The 27291-nt window shown below is 48.9% G+C and overlaps 1 protein-coding gene across 1 annotated transcript; it reads right to left on the minus strand.

Annotated features, from left to right (window-relative positions):
- Positions 1-23392: 23392 nt before the first annotated feature.
- Positions 23393-26347, minus strand: BMP4 (bone morphogenetic protein 4). The gene is made up of 3 exons (XM_009899522.2): positions 26230-26347; positions 25436-25812; positions 23393-24439 (listed from the first exon to the last, which is right to left on the minus strand). The coding sequence occupies exons 2-3, from the start codon at positions 25803-25805 to the stop codon at positions 23598-23600; spliced, it is 1212 nt and encodes a 403-aa protein (XP_009897824.1). The 5' UTR covers positions 25806-25812; positions 26230-26347; the 3' UTR covers positions 23393-23597.
- Between the last annotated feature and the right edge of the window lie 944 nt (positions 26348-27291).

Here is a 27291-nt window from a genome sequence, read left to right on the forward strand (position 1 = left end):
TAGTAAAGGAATGTCCCAAAAAGGTAAAACATAATGCAAACTTTGCAACCTGGATACTTGGGAAGAATAAAGAAACCCTCTGCTCGTGACTGTAAAAAAAAAAACAAAGGCAGAGAAAAAGACATTATAAAGCATTTAAGGGCTTTGGTTTCAATTATTTTATATTAAAGGATAGGTAAGCTTCAATTGCTCAGACTCTTTAAAAAAAATAAAAGGGATTGTAAATAAAATTGGAAACAGATATACAACAACCGAGTTCCCACAGGTGCATTTTCTTACTGGGGAAATACCCGTGTGAATTTCCAGTTTCCCATCATGTAAGGGGAGACAATAAATGCTGAAGTTACCCCATTTGCCTCTGGACTTTGCCACAGAAGAAGTAACCTCTTGTCTTGTTTAGACTGCCTGAGTATCCCCGTGTCCCTCTGTGTATCTCACACCAAAGCGAAGGTTTGTGCTGCCCACCGGGGCTCACTGCCAGATCAAAGCTTTGGGCCACTCACAGTAAAACAAGAGGGTAAAGCCCAAAGAATCAAAGAAACAAAGGAAAGGTTTAAGAGATAAGGATCAGCCTCAGATATGATATTTCACCCAGAGCAGATCCGGTGCAGAAGTTCAATTTAAAGTTTATAAGACAAAAATATAAAGAGATCAGCTTTAAGGCTTTGTTGCTCTCGATCTCCCCATGTTCTCAGTGATATTTCCATCTTCCAGGCAACAAAGACTTCACCTGTATTATGCAAAACTATAGACCTTATCTCATCTTCTCCTTCAGGCTATGCATCTACTCAAATATGTGTTTCAAGGATTTCTCATATCCTCACCCAGCCCTAAACCAGACCTCTCCAGCCACATCTCACAAACAAGGTGTGAAGTTGTGGGGCAACCAGCAAAACCAGAAACTTGCTCCCTTCCTTGGGGAAAGGCACTTCTGTACTCACTGAAGCTCAGTGACAAAGACAACACTCAGGACCAAGAAGAAAGGAAGGAGTAAAAACTTTCACTTCTCGATTTCTCAGAGGTGCCAAACCTGGTGCATATTGCATTAGTATTTGCAGATAAAATGCTCTGGTTTACAGGGGGATGCTTTGGAATCACTTGCTTGAAAGAATCTGTTTCTGAAGAATTTGGGAATGGGAGGTTCGTGACTGGGAAAGTCTGTGGGTGTTTGGAAGTAGAGAAGGCAACTGGGAACTGAAATGTCATTGCTCTCTGGCAAGGTGCACACTTAGCACTGCCTGCCCTGTGAACAGATTATCTAAATGATGCAAAATCATTTCTCAGCTCCAAACATAATGATGGAGACTGCAGAGTGCTGGGCTTAAAAAACAAAAATCAGCCCTTTTTCACATTGATAGAAATACATCCAACAGCTTATTACTCAGTGTTACAGACCCTTTGGGTTTGCTTCATCCAGGCCCTTATTGCATGCTCACCAAACCAAAGCCAGAACCACCCTGCATCCCACAGATGGGTGAATGCTTCAGGGGTGCAACTCCTAGAATCCCTGCAAGCCATTGAAAGCAACCATGGAGAAGCACCCTCTAATAAAATCCAAGTCAGCATTAGAGACAAAGATGAATCAAGAAAATGTTTGCAAGGAGCAAAGATCATCCCTCTCTGTGCACAGCATGGGGTGGATGCAGTTGCATCTCTTGGATTGTAGGGAGAGCTGTGGGGAAGAAAATTTTGGGGAAAAAAATAGTTTTATTAAAATGGGCAAAAGAAAACAACCAAACCAAAACCAAACAAAACCAACAGCAACAACAACGACAAAAAAATAACAAACAAACAAAAAAAAAGGATATAATTCTTAAATCAGGTGAGTCCTGTAGGCTTGTGATTGAATCAATCCAGTTGAGGTCTTCATCAACATGTTCTAGTGAAGGATGTCCCTCTCAGTCCCACACGGGATTGGAACTAGATGATCTCGAATGTCCCTCCCACCCCAAACCATTCTATAAATGAATCTATGAATGATATATGGGCTGCAGATAGAGGAAATGGGTCAGGGCACAAAACAACATATTCTCTTACAGAGAAGCTTTTGTCATTAAAATTGAATTTGAAGTACAAAAATTGAATTTGAAGCACAAAAAAAAAAAGAATCTGAAGTACATCATCAGGGCTTGATGGGGTCATAGGGTGAGCACATCCAATGATAATGTAATTGCAGCTGAGCTATGGGCTTCTTGCAAAGCAGGCAGCAGCTTAGCAGTGAAGTCACCCTGATGTCACCAACACATTTTCCAAACCAGATGGATCCCATGATGCTTTCCCAGGCATTAGTGTGGCTCTGGATTATCCCACCGGGAAGGAATGTGGACCCCAAATGCCAATCCCTCCCAAAGGAGCTGGGTCGTGCTGATGGCAAGAACATGTTGAATGAAGAAAGCCACGTGGCTGTTCCAATACTTTCTGCTTTGAAACAGGCTTGTGAATAACTCACACACAGTCCCCAAAGCCCTGGAGAATTAGAGTCAGCCTGAAACAGGAACACTAACCCTACCACTGTTTAACTGATGCAGCACAAGTACGTCAGCTCCAGAGGTTTTATTCTGGCCATGGGGGACGATGGCTCCCTGTCATCACCACCTACAAACCGACCTACTGTGGGGTGTGGGGATCTTTTTCATTTTGCCTCCAGAGATCACACACCTTCTGAAATTTCCTTGCATGTTGTCTCATAAGGTGCTTTCACAACATCCACGCCGCAGATACATTAGCCAGCAACAGCCAAGCGTAATTCCAGTCTCATAAATCTTCTAGCAATTACGAGGCCTCCCTGTGAGATAAAACAACCGCTGCATTGTGACATCATGTTGGGTTCTTTCTCTTTTTTTTTTGTTTTTCCCTTTTCCCTTTTCTTTTCAACAAATCAGCCCTGTGAAAATGACAATGGTGACGTGCTGGACAACAGTGCTTTTCCCATGAAGCTGTGCCCAGGGCACTCTAGGATTTCAGTCCTTGCTAGTAGCAAGGTTAGTGGTTGGGCCTGATGATCTTAAAGCTTTTATCCAACCAAAATAATTCAATGAGTCTGTGATTCTAAAGTGGTCCTCAAATGTATTAATGAAGAGATGATGGGGTGCAAGGAAGGTCAGTACTTGGCACTTGTATGACAGATTTTCTCATTACTTGCTTAGAGGCAGGCAGAACAGCTGTGCAGGTCCAGGCTTGGTGAGTCTGGATGCAGCATCAAGCTCCAGCTCAAGATGAGAATGTTTCCCAGCAGAGTTTGTTCATCATGTTGCTGATTGCAAATCTGCTGGATCATGTCAACTTCTGCTGCCCAAAGCACAGTGTACCTGGGCAGACAATGCTGAGCCTGAGAGAGTTTCATCCCATCAAGAAAGAGCTGGGGGTGTCCATGGTGACCCAACCAACCCATGGCAGCTGGAAGCCTGCACCACTGCTGGGACTTGGTGCATTATGCTGAAATTAGATAAAACTCCTCACCATTACAAAACAGAATGAGACCTAGGGAACACATCTTCTGAGGAGCAGCGGAGGGAGATGAAGTTGTTCAGTCTGGAGAAAAGGAGGCTGAGGGGAGACCTGGCTCTCTACAAGTCCCTGAAAAGAGGTTGGACCAAGGTGGGGGCTGGTCTCTTCTGCCTAGTTTCAGATGACAGAATGAAAGGAAATGCCTCAAGCTGCAGCAGAAGAGGTATAGATTGGAGAGTAGAAGGAAATCCTTCACTGAAAGGGTTTTCAAACACTGATACAGGCTCCTCAGGCAGGGGGTTGAATCCCCATCCTTGGAAGTGTTTAAAGATGCAGAGAAGTGTTGTTATTATTATCACTGTTACTAATGTTATTACTACTCTTGTTATTATTCAAATAATTGTTGTTACTATTGTTACCGATAATTGATTGATCACGGCAATTCTTATGAGGTAGATCTTGTTGCAAGACAAAGGGGAGGGGGAAAAAAGATCTTAAAAAATCCCATTATTTCATTTCTTTGTGTTATAAGTAGTATTGAAGCTTTGATCTGAAGAAAATTCCAGAAAGAACAACTGATATGTCTGTTTTCACTTGGAGTCTTGCCACAGAGCTTGCCGAGTTTCTAAAAAGGCTCAAAGCATCAGGTTGAGTTCAGCAGAAGTCAGAGTTTAGTCCACTGGACAACTCTTGTATCATAGAGTCATAGAATCAGAATGGTTTGGGTTAGAAGGGACTTTAAAGATCATCTACTTCAAACTCCCTGCCATGGGCAGGGACACCTTGCACTAGATCAGGTTGCTCAAGTCCTTGTCCCTCCTGGCCTTGAGCACCTCCAGGGAGGGGGCATCCACAACAATACAATGTCATCTGTTTAGATACTCAGTTAAAAATTAAAAGAAGTAAAATAACACCAAAAAATACAGAATGAAAAGGTTGGGGAAACCTTTACATGAGGATCCACACTTTTAAATGATAGTAAAGTATTTAGCTTTGCAGTGAAACAACTCAGGCTCTCTGGAATTTCAGAATACAAAGAAATAATTTTTTATACTCATTTTCTCTGACCAAATCCCATTCTTTTGCTGGACAAAATGCCAGTTACAAACACTACAAGTGAATATGGTAAATGGTGATTTGGGCCCCACATGAACAAAGAGTGAAACAATATCCTTGACCACAGTCCCACAGAGCTCACAGCAATTACATGGGACTGAAGCAGCATTTGTAGTTACATATTTTTAGATCCTAAAGGATTTCACCCTTCCCAGCCTCAGGTTACTGAAACTGTCCATCTAGTCCTTATCTCCCCAAATAAACTATAGAATCATGGGATGGTTTGGGTGGAAGGCATCTTTAAAACTCCTCTAGTCCAATCCCACTACAGTCAGCAAGGACGTCTGCAACTAAAGCAGGTTGCTCAGAGCCCCATCCAACCTGAATGGTTCCAGGGATGGGGCATCTATCACCTCTCTGGGCAACCTGGGCCAGTGTTTCAACACCCTCACTGTAAAAGAATTGTCCCTTCTATCTAGTTTAACTCTCCCATCTTTTAGTTTTAAACCATCACCCCTTGTCCTGTCAAGCATCACTATTTGTGATTCACCAAGGAGACACAGAGAAATCCAGTTAGTCCTGGGAAAGGGCAGAAATCCCATATACTGGAGTCCAGCCCTGTTGGCATCACTGGGTAGTGGCCAGGTAAGCACAGCCATGCATCAGGCCTTTCAAAGCCATCTTACTGCAAGTGCATCTTGGCTCACCACACATTCCCAATGCTAGTTGCCCCATAGCTAGGGAATGTGGGAAGAGCCAAAGGACTGGATTTCTCTTCCCTTGCCAAGTGCTCTAGGAATGAAGTCATGGGTCCCCTGCACTCACTGCACAAGGTGCTCAGACTTTCCTTTCTCCCAATCAGCAATGGAAAGTTGTTTGGGTTAGATGGGCAAACAACTTCCTTTTGAAAGCTATTCCTTCTCCAAACACATTACTGTGCTACTGGAAACCATTCAATTCAGCTAAGTCATTAAGTTAAGTCATCTGAGCACATTTTTGCAGTAAGAGGAGGCTGTGTGGTGGGCTGCTTTGGGAGAACTGCTGGATGCAAACCTCCCCAGGGGGAACAGATGCTGAAGACATGTTGTTAACTAGTTGATTTTCATGCAGCACTATCCACTCCAGCTCCCAAGCTTTAGTACAGCTGTTTCACAACAATGAAATACAGCCTACAGAGCTGTCTAAAGCTATTTCTACACCAACCTTCTGCCAAGACTCATCTTAGAACCCAGTACAGTGTCCTCTCTGCTACCCGCCCCACAGCAGAACAGCTCGGGGGCTACTCTATGTCACATCAAGAGCAAAGTTGTTATTACTGTTGGTATTGTTCAGTCCAGCTGAGACATCTTCCCAGCCAGATGTTTGCAGGATGCGTTTGTGCTCACTTCATAGACATGTGAAAGTACTCAAGATGTTCAGCACAGCCAATATACCACAGCCTAAACAGGAGCCTTTATTTCCACCTCACCTGTCCTCAGAACAAGGTCTTTTCTGTGATTTCCTGTGTGGGTAATCCAGTAGTGATGGATGAATACATAAACAGTAAACCCTTAATTCTGTTGATGTTGCTCAAGAAAGGCACAAAAGCAAAAATTCCACTTATCTGAGCATCCTTCCCAAATCTGCTTCCCACACAACCTTTTGGGACAGCACGTTTGCATCAGCTTCCTCAATCACCACTTGTATCACTGGTGTGGTTCTTCAAGTGACCTCCCACGGGTACCCCAGGGACAAGCAGGGAGTGGAAGGAGCAGGGTACATGTAGTCACTTAGTTCTTGTTTTCCTGAGCACACCCAAGGCTGCAAGCCCTGAGCTTTCACCTTGGGATTTCACCAGGTTTCCTGGAAAGACAATTCCTCAGATTTTCATCCTACACCTTCCTCCCAGCAGTGTTCACACCAGCCACACCAAGCCCTCTTCAAGGCAAACCCCTATTCTTGCTGCACCAATTCTGCTGCAGATGAAGCTGGGGCCGCTGTCCCCCTCCCCAGCTGGAAGGAATTCCTCTACTCCTCTCATGAGCTCGCAAGATTCTTCTGTTCTTCTCATGGGCTCCCAAAGGGACTCCTCTCCACCTCTTGTGGGCTGCAAAGGGGATTTCCTTACCCATCTAATGGTCTCCAGAAGGGATCCCTGTCACCCTCCCATGGGAGGATCCTCCTGCCCCTTTCATGGGCTCCCAAGTAGATCCCTACGCCGCTCTCATGGGCTCCCAAAGGTATCCCCTTACCCCTTCAATGGGGGGAAATTCCTACCCTTCTCATGGGCTCCTGAAAGGATTCCCATGCCCATCTCATGGGCTCCCAGATCCTATGTTTATCATTAAGGTTGGAAAAGACCTATAAAATCATTCAGTCCAACTGCAACCCGTTCACCATGACTACTATACTAGGTCCTGAAGCACCATATCTACAGTCTTCTTGAACACCTCCAGGGATGATGCGTCCACCACCTCCCTGGGCAGCCTGTTCCAATGCTTCACCACACTTTTAGGAAAGTTCCTAATATCCAGTCTAAACTTCACCTGGCACAACTTAAGCCCATAAAGATCCCTCTCCCCTTTCATGGGTTACCAAGTCCCAAGGTTTGTCCACAGTGCTGGAGGCAACTGAGATAAGCAGGGTCACAACATGGGGGAGCAGAGACTGAGAAGAGACCAGGGGTATGGAAAGTGGAACCAAGGGATCCAAAATCCTTAATCACACTGCTCAGCCAAAGGAAATCAGAGCATGTGGTTGAAAGCCCTCTTAGAAAACATTAACAGCTCATTACTGAGGGTCTGTTTAAAAGCCCCCTCTAATGTATATACACAGGGCCCTGGCCAGCAGTTACCCCCAGCTAATGACACTGAGTGGAAGCTGGAACGATCTGAGCCTAACAACTTCAGTGAACTCCCAGCCCTCCCTCATTTAGAGTTTTCCTGCACAGGCTCCTTCTGACCTCTTCAAATCCCATCCCAATTACAGCCTCCCACTTACCCTTCAATGTAAATAAATCCTTCTTGGTGGGGATTGCTGCTACCAGCACAGATAAAAGCAACGATGTTGATGGAGGAAAAGCACAACCTGCAGCTGGTTCTTGAGAAGGGCAAGAAAACAAAGCACAGGGAGGTCAGCGGGGCCGAGGCATGGGATGGGAGGTGACACCCATTGGGATTCTCAGAGCTTGGCCATGTCTCAGTCTTTTGGGGAGATCACACAATAATTTAGGTTAAAAGAGACCTTTAAGATCAGCGAGTCCAACTGCAAACCTAACACTGCCATGCCCACCTCTAATCTCTGTCCCTCAGAACCACATCTACACTGCTTTGAAATACCTCTAGGGGTGGGGACTCCATCACTTTCCTGGGCAGCTTGTCCCAGGGTTTGACAACCCTTTTGGGGAAGGAATTTCCTGGGACAACTTGAGGCTGTTTCCTCTTGTCTAATTGATTTTGACTTTGGAGAGGAAACCAGCCCTCACCTGGCTCCAGCCTCCTTTCAGGGAGTTGTAGAGAGCCAGCCCTTCAGCCTCCTTTTCTCCAGGCTAAACAATCCCAGTTCCCTCAGCTGCTCCTCACAAAACTTGTGCTCCAGACCTTTCACCAGTTTTGTTGCCTTTCCTTAGACCTGCTCCGGCACCTCAATGTCCTTCTTGTAGCAAGGGCCTCAAAACTCAGTACAGATCCTACAAGGAGAAGTTCCAAAGTCATATAGAGCCATTCATGCCAAATAGAGGGATAGCCATGAAACCCCTGCCATACACCTGGGACTTCTCCTTTCATGGACACATAGGAAATTTCCTTTAAGGATCTTTAAGGTCCTTTCCAACCCAAACCATTCTATAATTCCATGCCTCATCAGGAAACTGCTAACTTCTCTACTAAGTTGCAAAGGGGCTGACATGACTTCATCCACCACAAGTTGGAGTATGGAAACCTCAGGATGATCTGCAAGAGATACAGTCTTTTTCTATATATTAACAAGGTGTTGACTCAAAGAAAAGATTTAAAACCATTTCCTCAGCAGATGCAGTGCCATTGGCTTCAGTGGTTTTACCCCACCAAAGCCCTGGATCTTTTGATCATCTCTTCAGATGTATTCAACAGGGCTTGAAGAGAAAAAGCTGGATTTCTGTCGGCTTCTTGGGACATCCTTATGTTGCTACAACACTAATACTATCTTCTCTGGATTTGTAGACACCTAAGAGCATCTATGGACACAGGGACAAAGTAAATGCCATATGGATTTTCCTCCTAGCACAGGGTGAAAAGCAGGAATGAGCCAGCTAAATCCATCCAGGCTCTCTGCTCCTCCTCCATTTCATCTCTGAATGCACCGTCCCCAACTTGCGCCCAATCTCATCATGAGCTGGGCAGCCTTGGCTGCACATTTGTCCTGGTTTGGAATGCTTGGGACCTTATGCTACAGTTTCCCCTGTGATCCATCACTGTCTTCACAGTTTCAAGCCACCAGGTGGAACAGCTGGTGAGACAGGTCTTGGGTTTTAAGTTGTTGGAGGTTAAGGGTAGAGGAGAGGGCTGTTGTGTGCTGTTTTGGAGATGTTTTTCTTAATTGTAGGCTTAATGCAGGGCTCATCTACTGATCATTAGGCTCTGTGGTTTGAGATTCATTTTAAGGAGAAGGGACTAAATGACCTTATAATGTTCTGAAGCTGTCAACATAATATATGGGGCTGCATTCAAAATAAATTATAGGCAGTTTCCGTGCCACAAAAGCCACACAAGTTCACGGATCCAGCCAAAATATTCAGCAGAAAGCTCTGCCAGGCCGCAGGGCCCATTTTGCCAAGATGTGCAGGTGCACACCGTGGAGAGCAGCCCCACTGCCGCCCCAGGCGACTCCTCATCTCCTCCCACCCAGCCACACTTTCTTTGGATCACCTGAGCCAAGGTGTTATGTGATCCCAGAAAGCCATAGTGGGGATTTTCAAAGCTGTTCCAGATCTGAGATGACATTTCCTTTCATCTGCAGGTGCAGGAGCTGTGGATAGAAACCCTTGCAGCTGCTGTTGGAGACATGTCCACCTCTGGGATGTAAATGGGGCAGCTTGGCTTGGTGCCTCGGACATCACTAGAGCTTTATGTGATTGTGGTGACACAGAGACATCTATTCTCCTCTTGTTCATGAGGCAACACCTCCTTTGTCAGGAGGGCAGGTAGTTCGGAAGCCAAAATATCAAGGGGTGCATTTCACACACAGTCCTGGAGACAGCTCATGCATATGGACACAGAAATCTGAGCTGAACAGTTCCTCAACAAAGGCCATAGGAGGTTCCAGACTTGGGGTATCGGCAAGTGTAGTTCCTCGTTTGGAAGGGATGTGTGAAGACCAGCACAGCAGTGCCTGAAAACCAGCCATCTGCAAGAATAACAAACCCTTGAGCAAGCAGCTAAACCACTGTCCAGGACACTGGGGCTTTGCATGAGGAAAGAAAGGGGAAGGTTCTTCATGCGAGTCTGGGGTTTGCTGTCATGCTTTGCCCATGTTTCAGAAGAGCATGGGAAATATTGCAGAGTGTGCCGGGTACACATCTGTAGCATTCACTCCACGAGAGGGTGTTTCAAGTCCTGACTGCAGTCCCCAAAACACCACCACAAGCTGAGGAAATCCCATCTGTGCTCTGACCACCAACTTGCCCAAGAGCTTTGGGGTTGCAGAGAGACTGCTCTGCTCCTCCTGGAGATGGGGAGAGATTCCCAAGCCTGTCAGTGCTTAAGAGCATTTGAACAATGCCCTTAATAACATGTTTAAACTTTTGGCCAGCCCTGAAGTGGTCAGGCAGTTGGACTAGATGATTGTTAGAGGTCTCTTGCAACTGAAATTATTCTATTTTACCCCAAAAGACATCAAGAACAGCAATAGCAAACCTTCAGTAGGTAATGCTGCCCCATCTGGAGATATTCAAAACCCACCTGCATTTGTTCCTGTGTGATCTGGTATGGGTGATCCTGCTCTAGCAAGAGGGCTGGACTGGATGATCTTTCGAGGTCCCTTCCAACTCCTAACATTCTGTGATTCTGTGACCTCAGCATAAATGTTGGCTTCATACCAGCTTGGAGAGGTAATGATCAAATAATCGTCATTTCAGTTGCACAAAGGAGACTTGGTTCTCCACTCAGCCCAAGCCCACAGGCACAAAGTATAGTCAGTCCAGCTGAGGGCTGCAGAGAGTGGTCAGCCTGTGGGACATGACTTCCTTGGCCTCCCTCTTCTGTGCATGTCACAGAGATGGTGGACTTCAAAGACAGCCAGAAGCACCATCGCTTGGAAATGCTTCTCACCACGAGTTCCCAGCAGATGGGGAAAGTGGTCCTGCCACCATCCAGCCTCAGGGAACATGGAACATGATAAAGTCCCACCAGCATTTCATGGCTGATTTGTCCACCAAGTGGTGGCTCCTCCGTGTAGGGAGGGAGGAATATTTGGAAGCATTTTTGTGGCAGATTCCTGCACCACTTTGCCTGGCTGTGCCTTTGCCAGGGAGCAAAGGGAGGAGTCCTGTGTCATCGTGTAGGAACAAGGTCAGGATCCTGGTTTTGCTGAGTCTGAAATGAGTTCTTCAGAACAAGATAAGAAACCAACAGCAGCGGATGTGTGCAGGAGGCCATGGGCTCTGTGCAAAACATCCTGTTGGCCTCTGGATTGTCAAGCAACAGAGACAAACACAGCTCATCAGAGCCAACACTAGGCCAACTGTCCCATCTCTGCATCTACCACATCAAGGACCTCTTTAAGGAGGCAAAACCCTTCTACCCTGCAATCTCATTTGGGTAGCCTTAATTGCTGGATGGGCTGAGCTTGGTATCAAGGGTCCTACTCTGTAGTAGGAACAAGCCTTCTGCTGGGGGGTCAGAGGAAGGAGCTGGTGGAGGAAGAGTCAGGAACCGGTGCCTACAGCACAGGTACAGAGTTGGCTCTTTTAGATATCACATTTTGCTCCGCAAAAGACATGTTCCTACCAAAAACACTTCCTGGCCCTTCTCTTCAGCACTTCTAATCATCACTCTCCCAGCACCTGGATCAGACCCAAACCAATCACATCTGTGCCCAAAAAAAGAAAAGGTCCGCTTGTGTTTTACTTTTATGGGGGCATTAACACATTTCAGTCACATAAAACCTTCACCTTCAAAAGGGAACGAGGAGAGGCAGAAAGAGAAGCCTGCCACATAAAATCCATGGCTTAGCCCCAGTTACACACTGAATGACACCAATCCAAGGGAAGCTGACCTGGTACAGAAGGGTTTCTCCACACAGGGCTGGGGAAATGGCCAGAAATTGTGCCAGGGGAAGTTTAGGTTGGATGTAAGGAAAAATTTCTTTACTGAAAGCATGGTCAGGCATTAGAACAGGCTGCCCCAGGAGGTGGTACAGTCACTGTCCCTGGAGGTGTTCAAGAAATGTGCAGCCATGGCACCTGGGGACATGGTTTAATGATGTTGGTGGTCTTAGGTTGTGGTTGGATTCACTGGTCTTAGAAGTCTTTCCCAATTAAAACAATTCTATGATTCTACAATAAGAAAGGGGCCTGGGGCTGCCAAGTGGCAAAATGATGAATATGGGAACAATGCCAATATCTTTGCACCCCAGGTGTCGCCTGGATGTTAGGATGCTGCCACCAGCCCAGCCCCAGACATCACAACCAGGCTGCAGCTGCAGACAGCTGTCACCACCCCATCTGTGGGGTCTTTCCTTGGTGGTTTGGGATTATTGGTTTTTTCCTGCAGAAGATGCTCCTAACCAAACCCAGATTTGATTCCCAAATAGCTCTGATCTTCCCTAAAGCTTACAAAGCTCCCACACCTGTGTTTGCTCATTCCTGCTGCTCAGCCCTGCCCTGGGAATGATGATGTTTATTCCATTCCTCCACAGTTATTTACAGTGGGGTTTTTGGGTGGAGATGGAGCACATATTTGTCTAATGGCAACAGGGCAGCCAATTTCATTCTCCTCATTAACAGTCATCAGCTTAACGGGAAGCAATAAAACAGTTGCTTGTGAGATATTATTTATCACCATTCCTGTCAGCAAGATGAGTGCATTCCTGGCCTGTGCAGGGGAAACTGAGGCACAACACAATTTACTGACCCACTGTGGACCACCCAGACAGAGGTGGGAAGGAAATCCATCCCTCCTCTTCCTTGTCCAGCAGCCATGATGCCCCAAGGCCACACAAGCCATGTTGTTATAAGCTGATTATGCAACCTGTAGCAAAAGCCATTTGTGAAGCATGCCTTGTGGTGCTAGCAGTTTCCAGCATCCAAGGGAGCTGCAGCAGGGCTCCCAACCCTCTTTCTCCCTCCATGAGTCACCTCCAAATCTTTTTGCCTGGGGACAGCAACTGCCCCTTCTTGTGCCCCCATACTTTCTAACATCATGCTCTATCACAGAATCATAGAATGGGCTGAGCTGGAAGTGACCTTGAACATCACCAAATTCCAACCACCCGGCCATGGGCAGGGACACCTTCCACTAGAGGGGTTGCTTAAGACCTTAAACAACCTGACCTTGAACACCTCCAGGGAGAGGGCATCCACAACTTCCTGGGCAACCTGTTCCAGTGTCTCACCACCCTCACTGTAAAGAATTTCTAGTCTAAATCTTCCCTTTTCCAACTTCAGCCCATTGCCTCTTGTCCTACAGCCCTCCCCTCTCACTGGAATTCCCCTTCCCTTAGGATTTACCCCAAGACACACACACACAATTCCCTTCTAGTCTCCAGTTTTCCTGGCAGACTAGGTTCTTCTCAGGATCACAGGATGTTAGGGGTTGGAAGGGACCTCTGAAGATCATTGAGTCAACCCCCGTGCCAGAGTGGGACCATAGAATCTAGCACAGGTTGCACAGGAATGCATCCAGGTGGGTTTTGAAAGTCTCCAGAGAAGGAGACTCCACAACCTCTCTGGGGAGCCTGCTCCAGTGCTCTGTGACCCTCACAGCAAACACGTTCCTCCTCGTGTTGGAGGTGGAACCTCCTGTGCTGTAGTTTATATCCATTGCCCCTTGTCCTATCACAGGGTGCAGCAGAGAAGAGCCTGTCCCCTCCCTTATGACACTCAGCCCTCAGATACTTATTCATTAAATGCCCTCTCAGTCTTCTCCAGACTAAACAGCCCCAGGTCTCTCAGCCGCTCCTCATAGGGTACATGCTCCAGTCCCTTCATCATCCTGGTAGCTCTCAGTATTTTAGCCTCATTTTAGGCAGCTCTAGGGTAAAATCCTCGCTTCTGGGTTCTGTCACTTGTACTCTTGGGTTGATTTCTGCTCAACAAAGACCCTAGGTCTTTGTTTTCTACCACATCCAAGATAAGACCTGCTCAGCTCACCATTCAACCCTTCTCACTTTTTTTGCTTGAACCATCAAAATGTGCTCCCAAATTGTATCCTGCTTCTTGAGGCACATGTGGGTCTCTCTCAGTGCTACCATTGGCTAATCAAATTAAAAATATTATCTTTGCAAATGATCCTGGAGGACTGCCTCTTACTGGGAAACTATCCAGCTCTACAAACTGTCTTTCAAGGAACACTGTGGTGATTATTTTTAATACTTTTAAACACCAAAATAAATAGCAGCTACTCAAGCTGTATCTGTTAAATCTCTTCAAGTGACACCTAAAAATACCTGTTTCTGATGCACCAAGTCTGGAAGTGGGAAGGATCAGTGTGTTCCACAGGATGTCTTGCTCAGTTCCTCTTCCAGACACGTATGAGACTTGAACGCTCTTGGATATGGGTTTCTGTGGTGAAGAACAGGAGCACCATGCCATGCTGGATTGGAGCTCTTTTATTATGATGTCCAAGCAGGAAGCAACCTCCATCTCACCACTGAAGGCAAGTGGCACTCAGGTTTGCTGTTGGGACCATGAATATTGAAGATGAAATAAGGGCATGTCCTAGAGCCTGAATTTTCCTTTTCAATGTAACCCAACAACAGGAAACTCTTCTCCAACACCAATCCAGCAGCATGTGTTCATTTCCCCTACAGCAGATCCAGGGCACAGCCCCCAGATCCCAACCACACGAGCCAGTAAAATCCATCAATCAACTGCCAGTGTAGCATTGGGTCCATGATGTCTCTACCCAACCCACAGCGTCAGTCATTCACTCCTCCAGTTCCCCAAAGAGCTTTAGCCAGTCCTGAGAAGCATTTTACCTTTGCTCACCCCCTACCCTACCATGACAGCTGCAGACTCTCTTCACAGGTCCCTCAGAGTGAATCTAGCAAGTCCCCTACTGCTATCAATCTGAAAGCTGCAGCAGGTGATGGCATTGTGTACGGTAGGTTCTGCTTGGCTGGCTTCCAACCCTTAACCAGTTTGTGATTCTGATTCGAGTGGACCATCTTTCTTCTATTTATTTAACTCCCTATTAAATATGATGCACCACCCAGCATGTCCCCATGTGGTAGCTGACCCCAGCCTGGTGAGAAGGGGCAGCAATTCCTTCATACACTCCAGCCCTGTCAGGACACCCCTAGCAAGGTGTGTAACCATAGAATCATAAAATGCACAGGACCTTTAAAGGCCACCTAGTCCTTTCCCCCAGCAGTAACCAGGGACATCTCCAACTAGATGCTCATTAAGCATGACCCCAAACTTCTCCAGGGATGGGGCCTCCACCACCTCCCTGGGCAATTTGTTCCAGTGTTCCACCACCTTCCTAATGGAAAAAAAAAATCTTCTTCCTATTGTCTAATCTCAATCTATCCTTATCTAGTTTAAACCCATTTCCCCATGTCCTACTGCTGCCTGTCTTCATCAATCAATTTAGCATGTCTTAGCTAATCTTGACATGAAAGATTTCACCAGTTTCAGTCCTAAATACCAGGTGTACAACGCAGGACAGAATGAGCAAAGACAGGAAAAGCAATACAAAATTCCTAACATCGTCCATAGAATCACAGACTGGGTTGGATTGAAAGGAATCTTGAAGATCTTCTGGTTCTACACAGTTGCAGCAATTACTTGACAACATATAATCTTGTATTACTGAAGGAAAAGGAGATGATGAACAGGTGGATTACTGGGGAAAGCATTTGGTCTTTGCCTGTGGGACTCCAGACCAAGCTGAGCTTTCATTTTTCAGTGACAAGAACCTCCATTCAAGCATGAGGGGAGCAATTCCTCATAACAAACGCGTTCACAAGGTATGAGATTGTCTAACCAACAAAGGGCAGAGCAAAAACATGCAGGAGCTCAGAAGGGTTTTAAATCCCTGCCCATGAATGCAACACAAAAGCAATTATCTGAAAGCAGTGTGGAATGTTCTGCTGTGGCCAGAACCTACCTGACAGCAGCACCTCCACATGCAAGCAGCACAAACAGTAAGCCTGGATGGAGTGGAGAGCTTGTGGGACCCCAGCCCACCTTTGCATTGGCTCAGGTTGCCCAGAGAGATAGTAGATGCCTCATCCCTGAAACATTCCAAGCCAGGCTGGACAGGGCTCTGAGCAATCTGCTATCATTCAGATGTGCTGGCTGACTGCAGGAGGGTCAGAGTAGAAGAACCTAAACATCCTTTCCAACCCAAATCATTCTGAAATGCCATGAATTTGTTTAGGGATCTTACCAGTGGTCTCCACCCTCCACTGCTATCGCCCAGAGTGCTGGAGACAGCACTGCTGAAAATCATACTGAGAACTGTGAGCACCAGCAAGGACCAAACTCCACCAAAACAAAGACCTGCAGACCTTTTCAGCCTCGTGAGGGCACAGCAGAGGACAAGAGTGATGGACTTGGTGGAGCAGAGGAGATGCTATCTCTGGTGCAGAGAAGGGAAACAGGAAGCAGGGGCTCACTGAGCCCAAAAATACAAGAACCATGGGGCATGACTATGAACTTCCAGGTGATGGCTTCAAAGCAAATATAAGGTATGGAAAAGAACATTGTGGGAATCACTAGCACAGGATAATGCTGACCCAGGGTATGGGGGGGGGGGGGGGGGGGCGAGGGGGCGAATCCAGAAATTGGGCTATTAAATGAAATTACCCTAATTTTGGCTTCAGGACTCTGACCTGTAAATGGCTGGAGGCTCATGGGTACTCCAGAAAATATTACAGGCTTGCTGTGTTCCTGCCTTCTCTGACAGCCCTAGATGAACCTTTGGAGAGAATTAGCACATAGAGGGAATTTTTTTGTGAATGTAGAGTAACATCAACATTTTCCATCTATAGTCTGCTAGAGCTGGGAGCCAACTTCTCCTCTGGGAACTGTGTGGTCTCAATGGATCTGCACATCTGTCATCTCCAGGAAAAGGATGAATCAGACCAAGAGTGGAAAGGAAAAAAATCTGCGTTTATAAACACATCGTGTGCCAGCACCTGAATGAAGAGAGGACTGGAAGAAATGCTGATGAGGTAAATACAACCAGCCAGCTCCAGAGTACCAAAGGCAGGTGAGCATGTTGAGATTCACATTTCCTCACATCTGTAGTATGTGAACAGACCCAGAGCATAAGGCTGGGGTTGAATAAAGCTTTCCTTTGCTTTCTGATGTTATGGGAGAGGCACCTCAACACAGGTTCTCTCCAAAGCTAAATCCTACTGGTGATGGCTTTTGGTTCTGCAAAAGATCTGGGCAGTCCTTGTAGTTCTTGTGCCCTCAAAGCATATCTCCAGGGATGAGGATGATGCCTTTGGTGGACAGAGATGCAAGAAGTTTTCCGTTTGACTCTGTCACCATTGCTCAGCAGATGGACTCAGAGCAGCACCTCACAAAACCAAGCCCAAGTCCTTGGAGAATGCAAAAGGTTCATAGGGCTGTGTCGTCCATAAAGCTAATCTAAAGGACAGTATCAAGGCACAGGCACGAGATGATGAGTGACAAATGTTGACAAGGTGAAAAATAGCACCAGTCACTAAGTTGAGGTGGATGTTGGATGGGTTGTGCAGAACAAAATCCTAGCACATGTGCTCATCTGCTGCATGGAATCAACCCCAGCTCCCTCAGCCTCTCCTCACAGGGCTGTGCTCCAAACCCCTCACCAGCTTCGTTGCCCTTCTCTGGACACGTTCCAGCAACTCAACATCTTTCCTAAACTGAGGGGCCCAGAACTGGACACAGGACTCAAGGTGTGGCCTAACTAGTGCTGAGTACAGGGGCAGAATGACTTCCCTGCTCCTGCTGGCCACACTATTCCTGATACAGGCCAGGATGCCATTGGCCTTCTTGACCACCTAGGCACACTGCTGGCTCATGTTCAGCCTACTATCAAACAGTACTCCCAGGTCTCTTTCTGCCTGGCTGCTCTCCAGCCACTCTGACCCCATCCTGTAGCACTGCATGGGGAGGTTGTGGCCAATGTGTAGAATCTGGCACTTAGATGTGTCAAATCTCATGCCTTTGGACTCTGCCCATCTGCCCAGCCTGTCAAGATCCCTCTGCAGAGCTCTCCTACCCTCTAACAGATCAACACCTGCCCCCAGCTTGGTGTTGTCTGCAGATTTACTGATGATGGACTCAATGCCCTCATCCAGATCATCAATGAAGATATTAAAGAGCATGGGACCTAGCACTGATCCCTGGTGCACACCACTAGTGACTGGCTGCCAGCTGGATGTGGCACCATTCACCACCACTCTCTGGGCTCGGCCCTCCAGCCAGTTCCTAACCCAGCACAGAGTGCTCCTGTCCATGCCATGAGCTGACAGCTTGGCCAGGAGTTTGCTGTGGGGGATGGTGTCAAAGGCCTTGCTGAAGTCCAGGTAGACTACATCCACAGCCTGCCCCACATCCACCAGACGGGTCACCTGATCATAGAAGGAGATCAGGTTGGTCAGGCAGGATCTGCTCTTCCTAAATCCATGCTGGCTGGGCCTGATCCCTTGGCCATCCTGTAAGTGCTGTGTGATTGCACTCAAGATGACCTGTCCCATATTCTTGCCTGGCACTGAGGTCAGGCTGACAGGTCTGTAATTCCCTGGCTCATCCAACCGGCCCTACTTGTGGATGGGCATCACACTGGCCAGCTTCCAGTCTTCAGGGACCTCTCCAGTGAGCCAGGACTGCTGAAAAATGATGCAGAGCAGCTTGGCCAGCTCATCTGCCAGCTCTCTCAGCACTCTAGGATGGATCCCATCTGGTCCCATGGACTTTTGGGGATCCAAGTGGCTGAGCAGGTCTCTAACTACCTCCTCCTGGATTGCAGGGGAACTATACTGCTCCTTGACTCTATCTGCCAGCTCAGGAGGCCAGTTGTCTGGAAGACAACCTATCCTGCTATTAAAAATTGAGGCAAAGAAGGTGTTAAGTACCTCAGGCTTTTCCTCATCTTTAGTTACTATATTCCCCTCCATCTCCACTAAGGAGTGGAGGTTGTCCTTGCCCCTCCTTTTGCCATTAATATATTTATAAAAGCATTTCTTGTCCTTCACAGCAGAGGCCAGTCTAAGCTCTACTTGGGCTTTTGCCTCTCTAATTTTTTTGTCTTACATGACCTAGCAACATCCTTAAACATTTCATGGGTAACCTCTCCTTTCTTCCAAAGATGATACACCCTCTTTTTTTCCCTTAACTCATTCAGAAGCTCCTTGCCCATCCAAGGCTGACTTTCTACCCCAGTGGCTCATCTTCCAGCTCATGGGCACAGCCTGTTCCTGCACCTTCAAGAGTTCTTTCTTGAAGAAGGTCCAGCTCTCCTGGACCCCTTTGTTTTTAAGGGCTGTTTCCCAAGGTACCTTCTGAGTTAATTCCTTAAGTAATCTGAAGTCCGCCCTCCAGAAGTCCAGAGTGGAGGTTTATGCAGGAATCCAGTACTGGTTTGAGGTTCTGATACAGTTTTGTGTTTACATCACAGAACAGGGATTAGTTGGACACTGCTCCTGCCTCTTCCTGATCTCCATACATGACTGTGCCCAAGTCTCTTCCTCTCCCTCTGCCGAATGTCCTTATCTATAGGAGGGCAGTAATATCTCCTCATACCTGCTTAGGTCCAGTCATTTCAGATAGGGACTATGCATAGTAGAGAACCTTCAGATGTGCTGTCATGCTATGAAGAACCAGATTAAAGAGAACGAAGCACCTCTGGCTGCCAAGATTGCACACTTTTCAAGCCATCACAGTTTTACTGTGTTAATCATTATTGCAATAGGTGAGAAGTTTGCCAGAGGTGTCCAAGCACTGTAGTCAACACGAGCAGGGCCTCCATCTTCCTTTGCTGGCTCTGTAGCAAAGCCTCTGTGTTCATCCCAAGAATAGCAATGTGCAAACCTCTGTGCTTCTCTTCCAAACCAATCTGCATTTTTAGAAACTAATTTGCAAAGCCTCGGCCCCTGCGGCTGCAAGCAAAGCCAGGCTGTCTGAGCAGCGCTCCCCAGCTACGGCATCTCCAGCACAGCAGCAGCTCTGCTCAAAATGATGCTCTCAGCTTTGACTCCCGGGTGAATTTTCACCTGGGACAAGAAAGATCTCCTAGAAGACTCTGGCATCCTACAAGCCAAGAGAGGAGGATTGGGGATGGGATAAAGGTAACCTCAGTTCTCTGGGGGGAGCTCCTGACACATGGCAGAGCCTGGCACCCTCATTTCCAGCACATGCCCTCCTAGAACATTCTTACACAATGTCCACTGGCCCTCACTGACGGCCACTCTGAACAGTCCAGCTGGAGCCACAGAGAGCTGCTAAACCCTGCTGAGATACTCTCTTCATTCCCTATATTCCTAAGTCAGACTGCAGCATGACAGGACATTTTAGGTATCAAAAGCCTTCTGCCATAGACACAAAGATGGAGTCGCACCATGGTGATCTGCAGAGTATGTACTGCAGAGCTTCCTGGGATACTGGACTGTGGGCCACAGCTACCAAGAGAATGGTTGGAAAATGGTTGCACACCCACCTTGATCCCATTCTCCTTTCACTCACAGCTTAGACTGAGTAAAAGGGAGACTAAATTGATATGCCTTACCTCAGACCTTCCAAGGATTGCAGTGCCAGCTGCCACTGACAGTGTTGGCTCTGAAATTGGTGACATTTCAAATAACACATTCCATGGTCACAGAACTTGTGTTGCACTTACAAAGCAAGTATATTTGTCATCATTTTAAGCAAAACTAAACGCTGGCTGAGACTCACCCACCACTCCAGATCTCCTCTTCAGGTAGTTTATGATTGAGATAAACCAGGAAGAAGCCAAATTGATGTGCCTATTGCAAGCAGCAAATGGATAGGACTGGCCACCACGCCAACTCCAAACCACACCACTGTTGCAACAAATGTGCAAGACAACAGCCAGAAATGCTGCATGGAATTCCTGGGTCTCCTCATACCAGCCTCCCAAAAGTAAGCTCTCTCACTCTTGCCAGGCTGATGAAGAAAGTTCTGAGAGCAGCCAAACCCAGCAGTGATTGAAGTGGTGGGAAAAAAAACTGGTTATCGGCTGGAAACTAGAAAGGGCCCCAGTTCTGGTTTCTCTGACAATTTTGTCATGTTTTCCTGTCTTTAAATAATTCACAGGATTGAGAGTTTTGTTAAATGCCTCTGATCACCGGAGGTCATCCAGCAGGGTGTCACCTGCCTGGGACAGAGGGATGTAAGCACATGGGGAAGGAAACCCTCAGCCCCTGTGCTGTGTTAAAAGCAACAGTTTGGAGGTGCTCCACTGAGTAGGTGGCCTAGTGCAGCCATGACTATAGAATCACAGAATCGCTTAGGTTGGAAAAGACCTTCTAACATTTCTTTATGTCAGCTGGTTTATATCCACAGTTTAGACTCTGAAAAATTTACAGAATTGCAAAACTTTGATTTTTTTTGAAAAAACTGTTGGGATTTTCCTGCAGTTTCTGAGCAGAACACCCCATGTAGGACCTCACCAAATCACAGCTCAGCAGCGGGGCAGGAAAACCAAAGCAAAGAGAAAACAGAGAAAATCTCCCAAAGGCCGCATACACACCAGGACAACCTCTTCCCTCACCAGCACCTAGGGAAAAGCAAGTGCCTCTGCCTCTGCAGGGCTTTGATTTCATCATTTCAACACGATGCAAAAATAAGCACCAAAATAAACAGATTCATAAAGCAGCAGGAACCCAGCAAAGCGGCTGGAGGCTTCTAGGAGGAGAATGACCTAAATCCAAGAGGCGTTCGTGCACACGCTGCTTGGCTTTATCCTCACAGTGGCCTTCAGCTTCTGGGATACACCAAGAGACAGAGAAGAAAACCTGGGAGAAGTCTCTTTCTTCAACCTTTTTTCTTGTTTTAAGCAAAGCACAGGCTTTTTTTTTTTTTTCAAGCCACCCTCCTGCAGTGCTGGCCCAGAGACCCCCTTTCCCCATCTGTCTATCCATCTCCAGCGGCCGGCAGCAGCCAGGGTTATCGGTGGCGGGAGGCAGATGGTGGGAGATGTGTGTAATTGCCCTGTCAGGCAGCGCCCTTTAGCTGATGCCACTTCAAAATGAAATTCTTTCTTTGGCATGGCTATGTCTGATATGCAGGCATCAAAGGAAGGCAGCAGGTCGCCGATGCCCCGGGCCACACATTTCCCTTCTAAAGGCAGGAATGAGAGTGTCAGCTCCAGGCCGTGGGGGCCCCAGAGACACGCCAGCAATAAGGCAGACCCTCTGCACCCTACCTGGGGTCCTTGGCAGCAGGGTGACCCCCACTGTGCATTCCCTCTGAGCACACATGCAGAGCCCTGCCACACCAAGGACACTTGGTATCCATAGCAAGCACCCAGGTCATCACAGCAAGCACCCATCGCTGCCTCCTGGGGTGTCAGGAGTCTGTGGGGTGTCCACAGCACCCGGATGGGGAGGAGCGATCACCCAAAGACCCTTTGGCAACAGAGAGGACCCTGTGACCTGCTCTCATGCACCAGCACCCGGTGGGATAGAGGGATGGAAAAGCCCTGGTGGCACAGAGGAGACTGAGGGCTGGATTTTTTTGGTTTTGTTTCAGAGAGAAACTCAGGGCCATGCTCTCCTCCCCCTGCAGCTCGCATCTCCTTTGTCCACCTGCACTCTTCAGGGAGCCAAGGCTTTTGGCAAGCTTTCCACTCCAGTTTTTATTGGTTTCTGCTAAGCTGTCCCTTTTGGAGAGTTGGAAAGCTTTAATCATTAAAGAAAAAAAGACAATGCAGCAATTGCATCATGCACTCTCACCCTGCTCTTATCCCTTCCCACTCCCACAAGCACTGAGGACACAAGCCCCACCACATCATCGCTCCATATTTTCCCAGCCAAACACAGCCCATCCAGCGTGTTTCAGTCAGGGGTTTCAGGCCATACTTACCTCCAACTGTACCTGCTCAGCTCTGATCACCCTCCTGCTCAGCTCTGATCACCCTCCTGCTCGGAAGCAATTTGGAAAGGACACAGCACAGGTAGCTATTAGCTAACACATTTAACTACTCCAGGTATCTTTTCCTTCTCTTTTTTGTTTTTTTTTAGCATTGTAATGGGGGCGATTTGATCTTCAAAGGACTCGTGCAAACCTTTGAAGATTCCCAAAGAAGCCAATCTGCAGTGGGGAGGGGAGGGAAGGGGGAAAACGTTAAATAGTTTTAAAACCCGGGGAATCCTGAAGATGGACGAAGGGTATAAAACCCAGTGGGTTTAGCATAAAGCCCTCAGGTAAATCTTCACCTTCTTTTCACATGCATTTTTGGTGGGGTTGCTTTGGAAAGGCTTGGGCCAGGTTAGCAAGGTCGGCTCCATCCCCATCGGCCAGGAGAAGCACCTCTCCAGAGACCCCTCATTCCACAGTACCTCTGTGAAAAATAGAAATACTAAAATTTGCAAAGCCTTTAAAGAGGAAAAAAGATGGGGAGGGAAGCAGGGAAGGAGGGGGAAAAAAGATGAGAAGGAGAGAAGATAAACTCCCTGCTGCACTCCCAGCCAGCACAGCCTCAGCAGCACCGAGAGGTGAGACACAAAATACGTTTACCTTTAAAATAATGACTCATTTTATTTTTTCTTTTAATATGTAGTTATAAATATATTTTGTCAAAATATATGATCATTATTGTCAAAAACATTTGCACATAAAGTCATAAATAAGGTCAAGGTGAACGTTTAGTTTAGAGAAGAGTCCAGCTATAGCAAGCAGTTCTGGGGTGGAACGGGAGGGAGAGAGAAGGGGAGGAGAGGGCAGCAGGGAACGGGAGCAGTCAGCGGCACCCGCACCCTTCCACCACCATCTCCTGGTAGTTTTTCAGGACCACCTTGTCATACTCATCCAGGTAGAGCATGGAGATGGCGCTCAGCTCCGTGGGCACGCAGCAGGCCTTGGGGATGCTGGAGTTCACAGAGTTCACCAGCGTCTGCACGATGGCATGGTTCGTGGAGTTGAGGTGGTCAGCCAGAGGGAAGGGGCAGTCCCCGTGGCAGTAAAACGCCTGGTACCCTGGGGGTGCCACGATCCAGTCGTTCCAGCCCACGTCGCTGAAATCCACATAGAGGGCATGGCGGCGGCAGTTTTTTTTGTTCTTGCGGGAACGCTGGTGCTTGGGGCTCCGGCGGGCTCGGCGGGTCAGCGCGTGGCCTCGCCCGTCGTGTCCAAAAGTGACCAGGAGTGGCCTGAGCTGAGCCCAGTCCCCGCGCCCTTGAGGTAAAGATCGGCTAATCCTGACGTGTTTGCCCTGATGAGTCTGTGTGTGGTGGAGGTGGGTCACCTCAATCACTAGCCCGTGGTTCGGTTGCTTGTCCTTGGTCCACCGAATCACGGCCGGGCTCACATCAAAGGTCTCCCAGCGTGTCACGTTGTGGTGCACCAGACGCGTGTCCAAGAGGCGCGTAATGGCCTGAGTGCGCTCCGACAGCGGCTTCATCACTTCGTAAATGTTTATCCGGTGGAAGCCCCTCTCCCACGCTGCGCTTGGCTCCTCCACCTGCTCCCGGTACAGCCGCAGCTCCGCAGAGGAGATCACCTCGTTTTCCGGCACACTGCTGAGGTTGAAGACGAAGCGGATCCAGGGCGTCTCGCTGGGACCCAGGACACTCTCCAGGTGCTCTGGAGAGGAGCAGGGCAGGGAGGGGAAGCAGTACAAAAAAGCAAAAAAAGAGGATGTCAGCCTTGGGCACTCAGCCGCAGTCCCCTCACCCCCAGCACAGCCACAGCACGCACCCCATGCTTCACCTGCCTGGCAGCCAATGGCACTTCTCTGCTTGCCCGCGCACCCCTCCCAGCCGGACCCAGAGCAGCTCCTGCCCTGGCACCACTCGCTGGCCCTCTACATGCCTGCACCCACAGTGGCTCACTCCTTTCCATCTCAACTCCCTTTTCAAGGAGGCTTTTCCCGTTTGGGGGAGGCTTTTTCCCCTTCACTTTCCCCCCTAGCCTCTCCAAAATCATTTCCCCAATGAGGCACAGCACGACAGAGCACAGAGGTGCCTTGTTATGGGGCACAGGGGGCAGGGGAAAGAAAGAGAAGCAAATTCCAAGGCAGTAATGATGCGGCTGGATTAATAATTCAGATTTACTTTGGAAAAGAAACATCCGCTAGGAAACATTTGGATCAGATTACAAGGGTCTATTGAATAAACCTTATAAACACACAGCTGTAACTATTAAATTCGAGTACAGGGTTTGGGGGGATTTTTTTTTTTTTAAGAGCAAAACCAGGCAGCGACTGCTTTGATAGTTCAAAAGTAACACACCGGGGTGATATCCCGCCCTCTCTTTACTCCTGCATCCGATCCAGAGCCATTAAATCCATGCAAGCCCAGGGACTGACCCCAAGGCAGGGGCACTGAAGGAAGCTTGCTCTTGTCAACCCACGTGAAAGCACCTCAAAATATAGTCAAGCTCCTGTTAAGCACAGGATGCTGTTAAGTATACAGAGCAGCACGCTTGTCACCCACACACAGCAGGCTTGGGGGTGGGGGGTGGTTTTCCTCCCATAAAATTAAAGCCAGGCACGTCCTACTGCTAAACATACTAGTGAAGCTTCCAAAGGCAAGCAAAATCCCAGCTGGGGTTGTGAATTTACCCCCTCCCATCACCAACCTTCATGGTGGAAGCTCCTCACAGTGTTTGCCCGGCTGGTCGATCGCTCAGGGTACTGCAGGCTAATTTCCTGGAGGTTTTCCTCCTCGTCTCCAGACTGGAGTCGATAGAGATCCAGCATGTAACTAGGAATGACGGCTGACTTGCTGGGCTGAGGCCGCCTTCGCAGCCCAAACATCTGCAGCAGAGTTGTTTCGAAACCCCGCAAGAGTTCATGGCTTTGGGCAGAGCGGCGTCCGGATCCGGCTTGTCCCTGAAGCTCTGCGACTTTCTTCCTGCCGGGCTCGGGTATCAGGCTAGCATGGTTAGTACCTCCTAGCAGGACTTGGCATAGTAGGATGACCATCAGCATTCGGTTACCAGGAATCATGGTGTCTCTGAGGTGAAAAAAAAAGACGTAACAACAAACAACAAAGTCAGGATGAGAAGCAAACCCCCACACACTTCTCCTTCTCTTGCGAATAAACTTAAAAATCATCATCATCATCATGATAATAAGTGGTAAAACGGCATTAGATGCAGTCCCGGCGCGGCAGCAGGCGCTGGCCGCCCGGCTCCGGGTCTCCGCCGCATCCCGGCCCCCGATCGCCGGATAGGGCCGGGGCGAAGGGGCGCCCGGTTCGGTGAACAGTGGGACCGCAGGTTCGCGACCCGCCGCCCCACAGCGGGATGGTGGCGGCGGCGGCGTTGGAGGGGACGGACCGGCGACAATCCCCAAAATAAAGTTTCCAAAAGTACAACAAGGAACCCCCAAACTACGGAGCGAGGCGGAGAAAGAACAGGGCTGTACTCACTGACAGCAAGCAAGGCATATCAGCACAGTCCATGATTCTGGAAAGCCAGCCCGGACCCAGCGCGCCGAAAGCCTCGGGGCAGCAGCTGCCGAGCACCTCCCGCGATCGCCGCCCGGGCGCAGTGCGGCCGCCGCCGCCGCCGGCCCCGGTTTTCTCCCGGCCCCGCAGTCACGTGGAGCCGCTCAACCCCCGCCAGCCCAGCCCGGCCCGGCCCGGCCTGCCGCCCCCGGCCCGCCCCCGCCTGGCCCGGCCCGGCCCCGCGGGGGACGGCCCGGCCCGCCCCAACGCCCGCGTGCGGCTCCCGGCCCCGCGGCGCCGGCCGCGCCGGGGAGGTGGTGGTCGACGGTCGGAACTCCGCCGGGGCTGGGGGTTGAGCTGCGGAGGGGTGGGACGGGGTTAGCGCGGCTCTCAGGCTCCGCTCAGGTGCATCCGCGGGGGACCGGCACAGCCCGCCGGCCCCTCTTGTCCCGCTCTCTCCCCTTGCATGGCCCCGAGAGGGAACGTCGCTGAGGGTGCCCCTGGGGCGTCGGTGTCACCAGCTGGTCCCCTCCCAGAACCCCGGGTCGGAGGAGCCGCAGCAGGACAGCTGCTGTGCGGGCACCCCAGGGCGGTGGAGAGGCCAGTTTGGGAAGGGAAAGTTGGGAAGGGGAACTCGGAAAGCGGCTCTGCCCCGACGAGAATGGAACGAGACGCAACCGCATGGAGAAAGAGACGGCAACAGAGACCTGATTCCTCCCCTGCTCCCGCTGCGCCTCGAGGGGCCGAGATGCTGGAAACCCCCCACACGCTCCCAGGGGCTGGGAGCCCGCTGCCGGGTCCGTGGATTAACCCTGCCCCGGCTGTCCACCCGCAAGCCGGATTTTTTTTTATCTTTGTCTTTCCCCTTCCCTTCCTGGCTGCCAGAAAAACTCTCTCCCTGCTTCCCACCAGGCCAGGCTCCCGGACCCCCACCTGTGTGGGAATCGGGAGCCTTTCCAAGCCAGCACAGGCTGTGTAGGGCCACAGCTGGCAGCTTCAGTGAGCTCCAGTGAGACCAGGGATCTCCTGGAGGAAGGATGGTCC

The sequence above is a fragment of the Dryobates pubescens genome, chromosome 5 (assembly GCF_014839835.1).
Source record: "Dryobates pubescens isolate bDryPub1 chromosome 5, bDryPub1.pri, whole genome shotgun sequence".
In the NCBI taxonomy this organism is placed as follows: Eukaryota; Metazoa; Chordata; class Aves; order Piciformes; family Picidae; genus Dryobates; species Dryobates pubescens.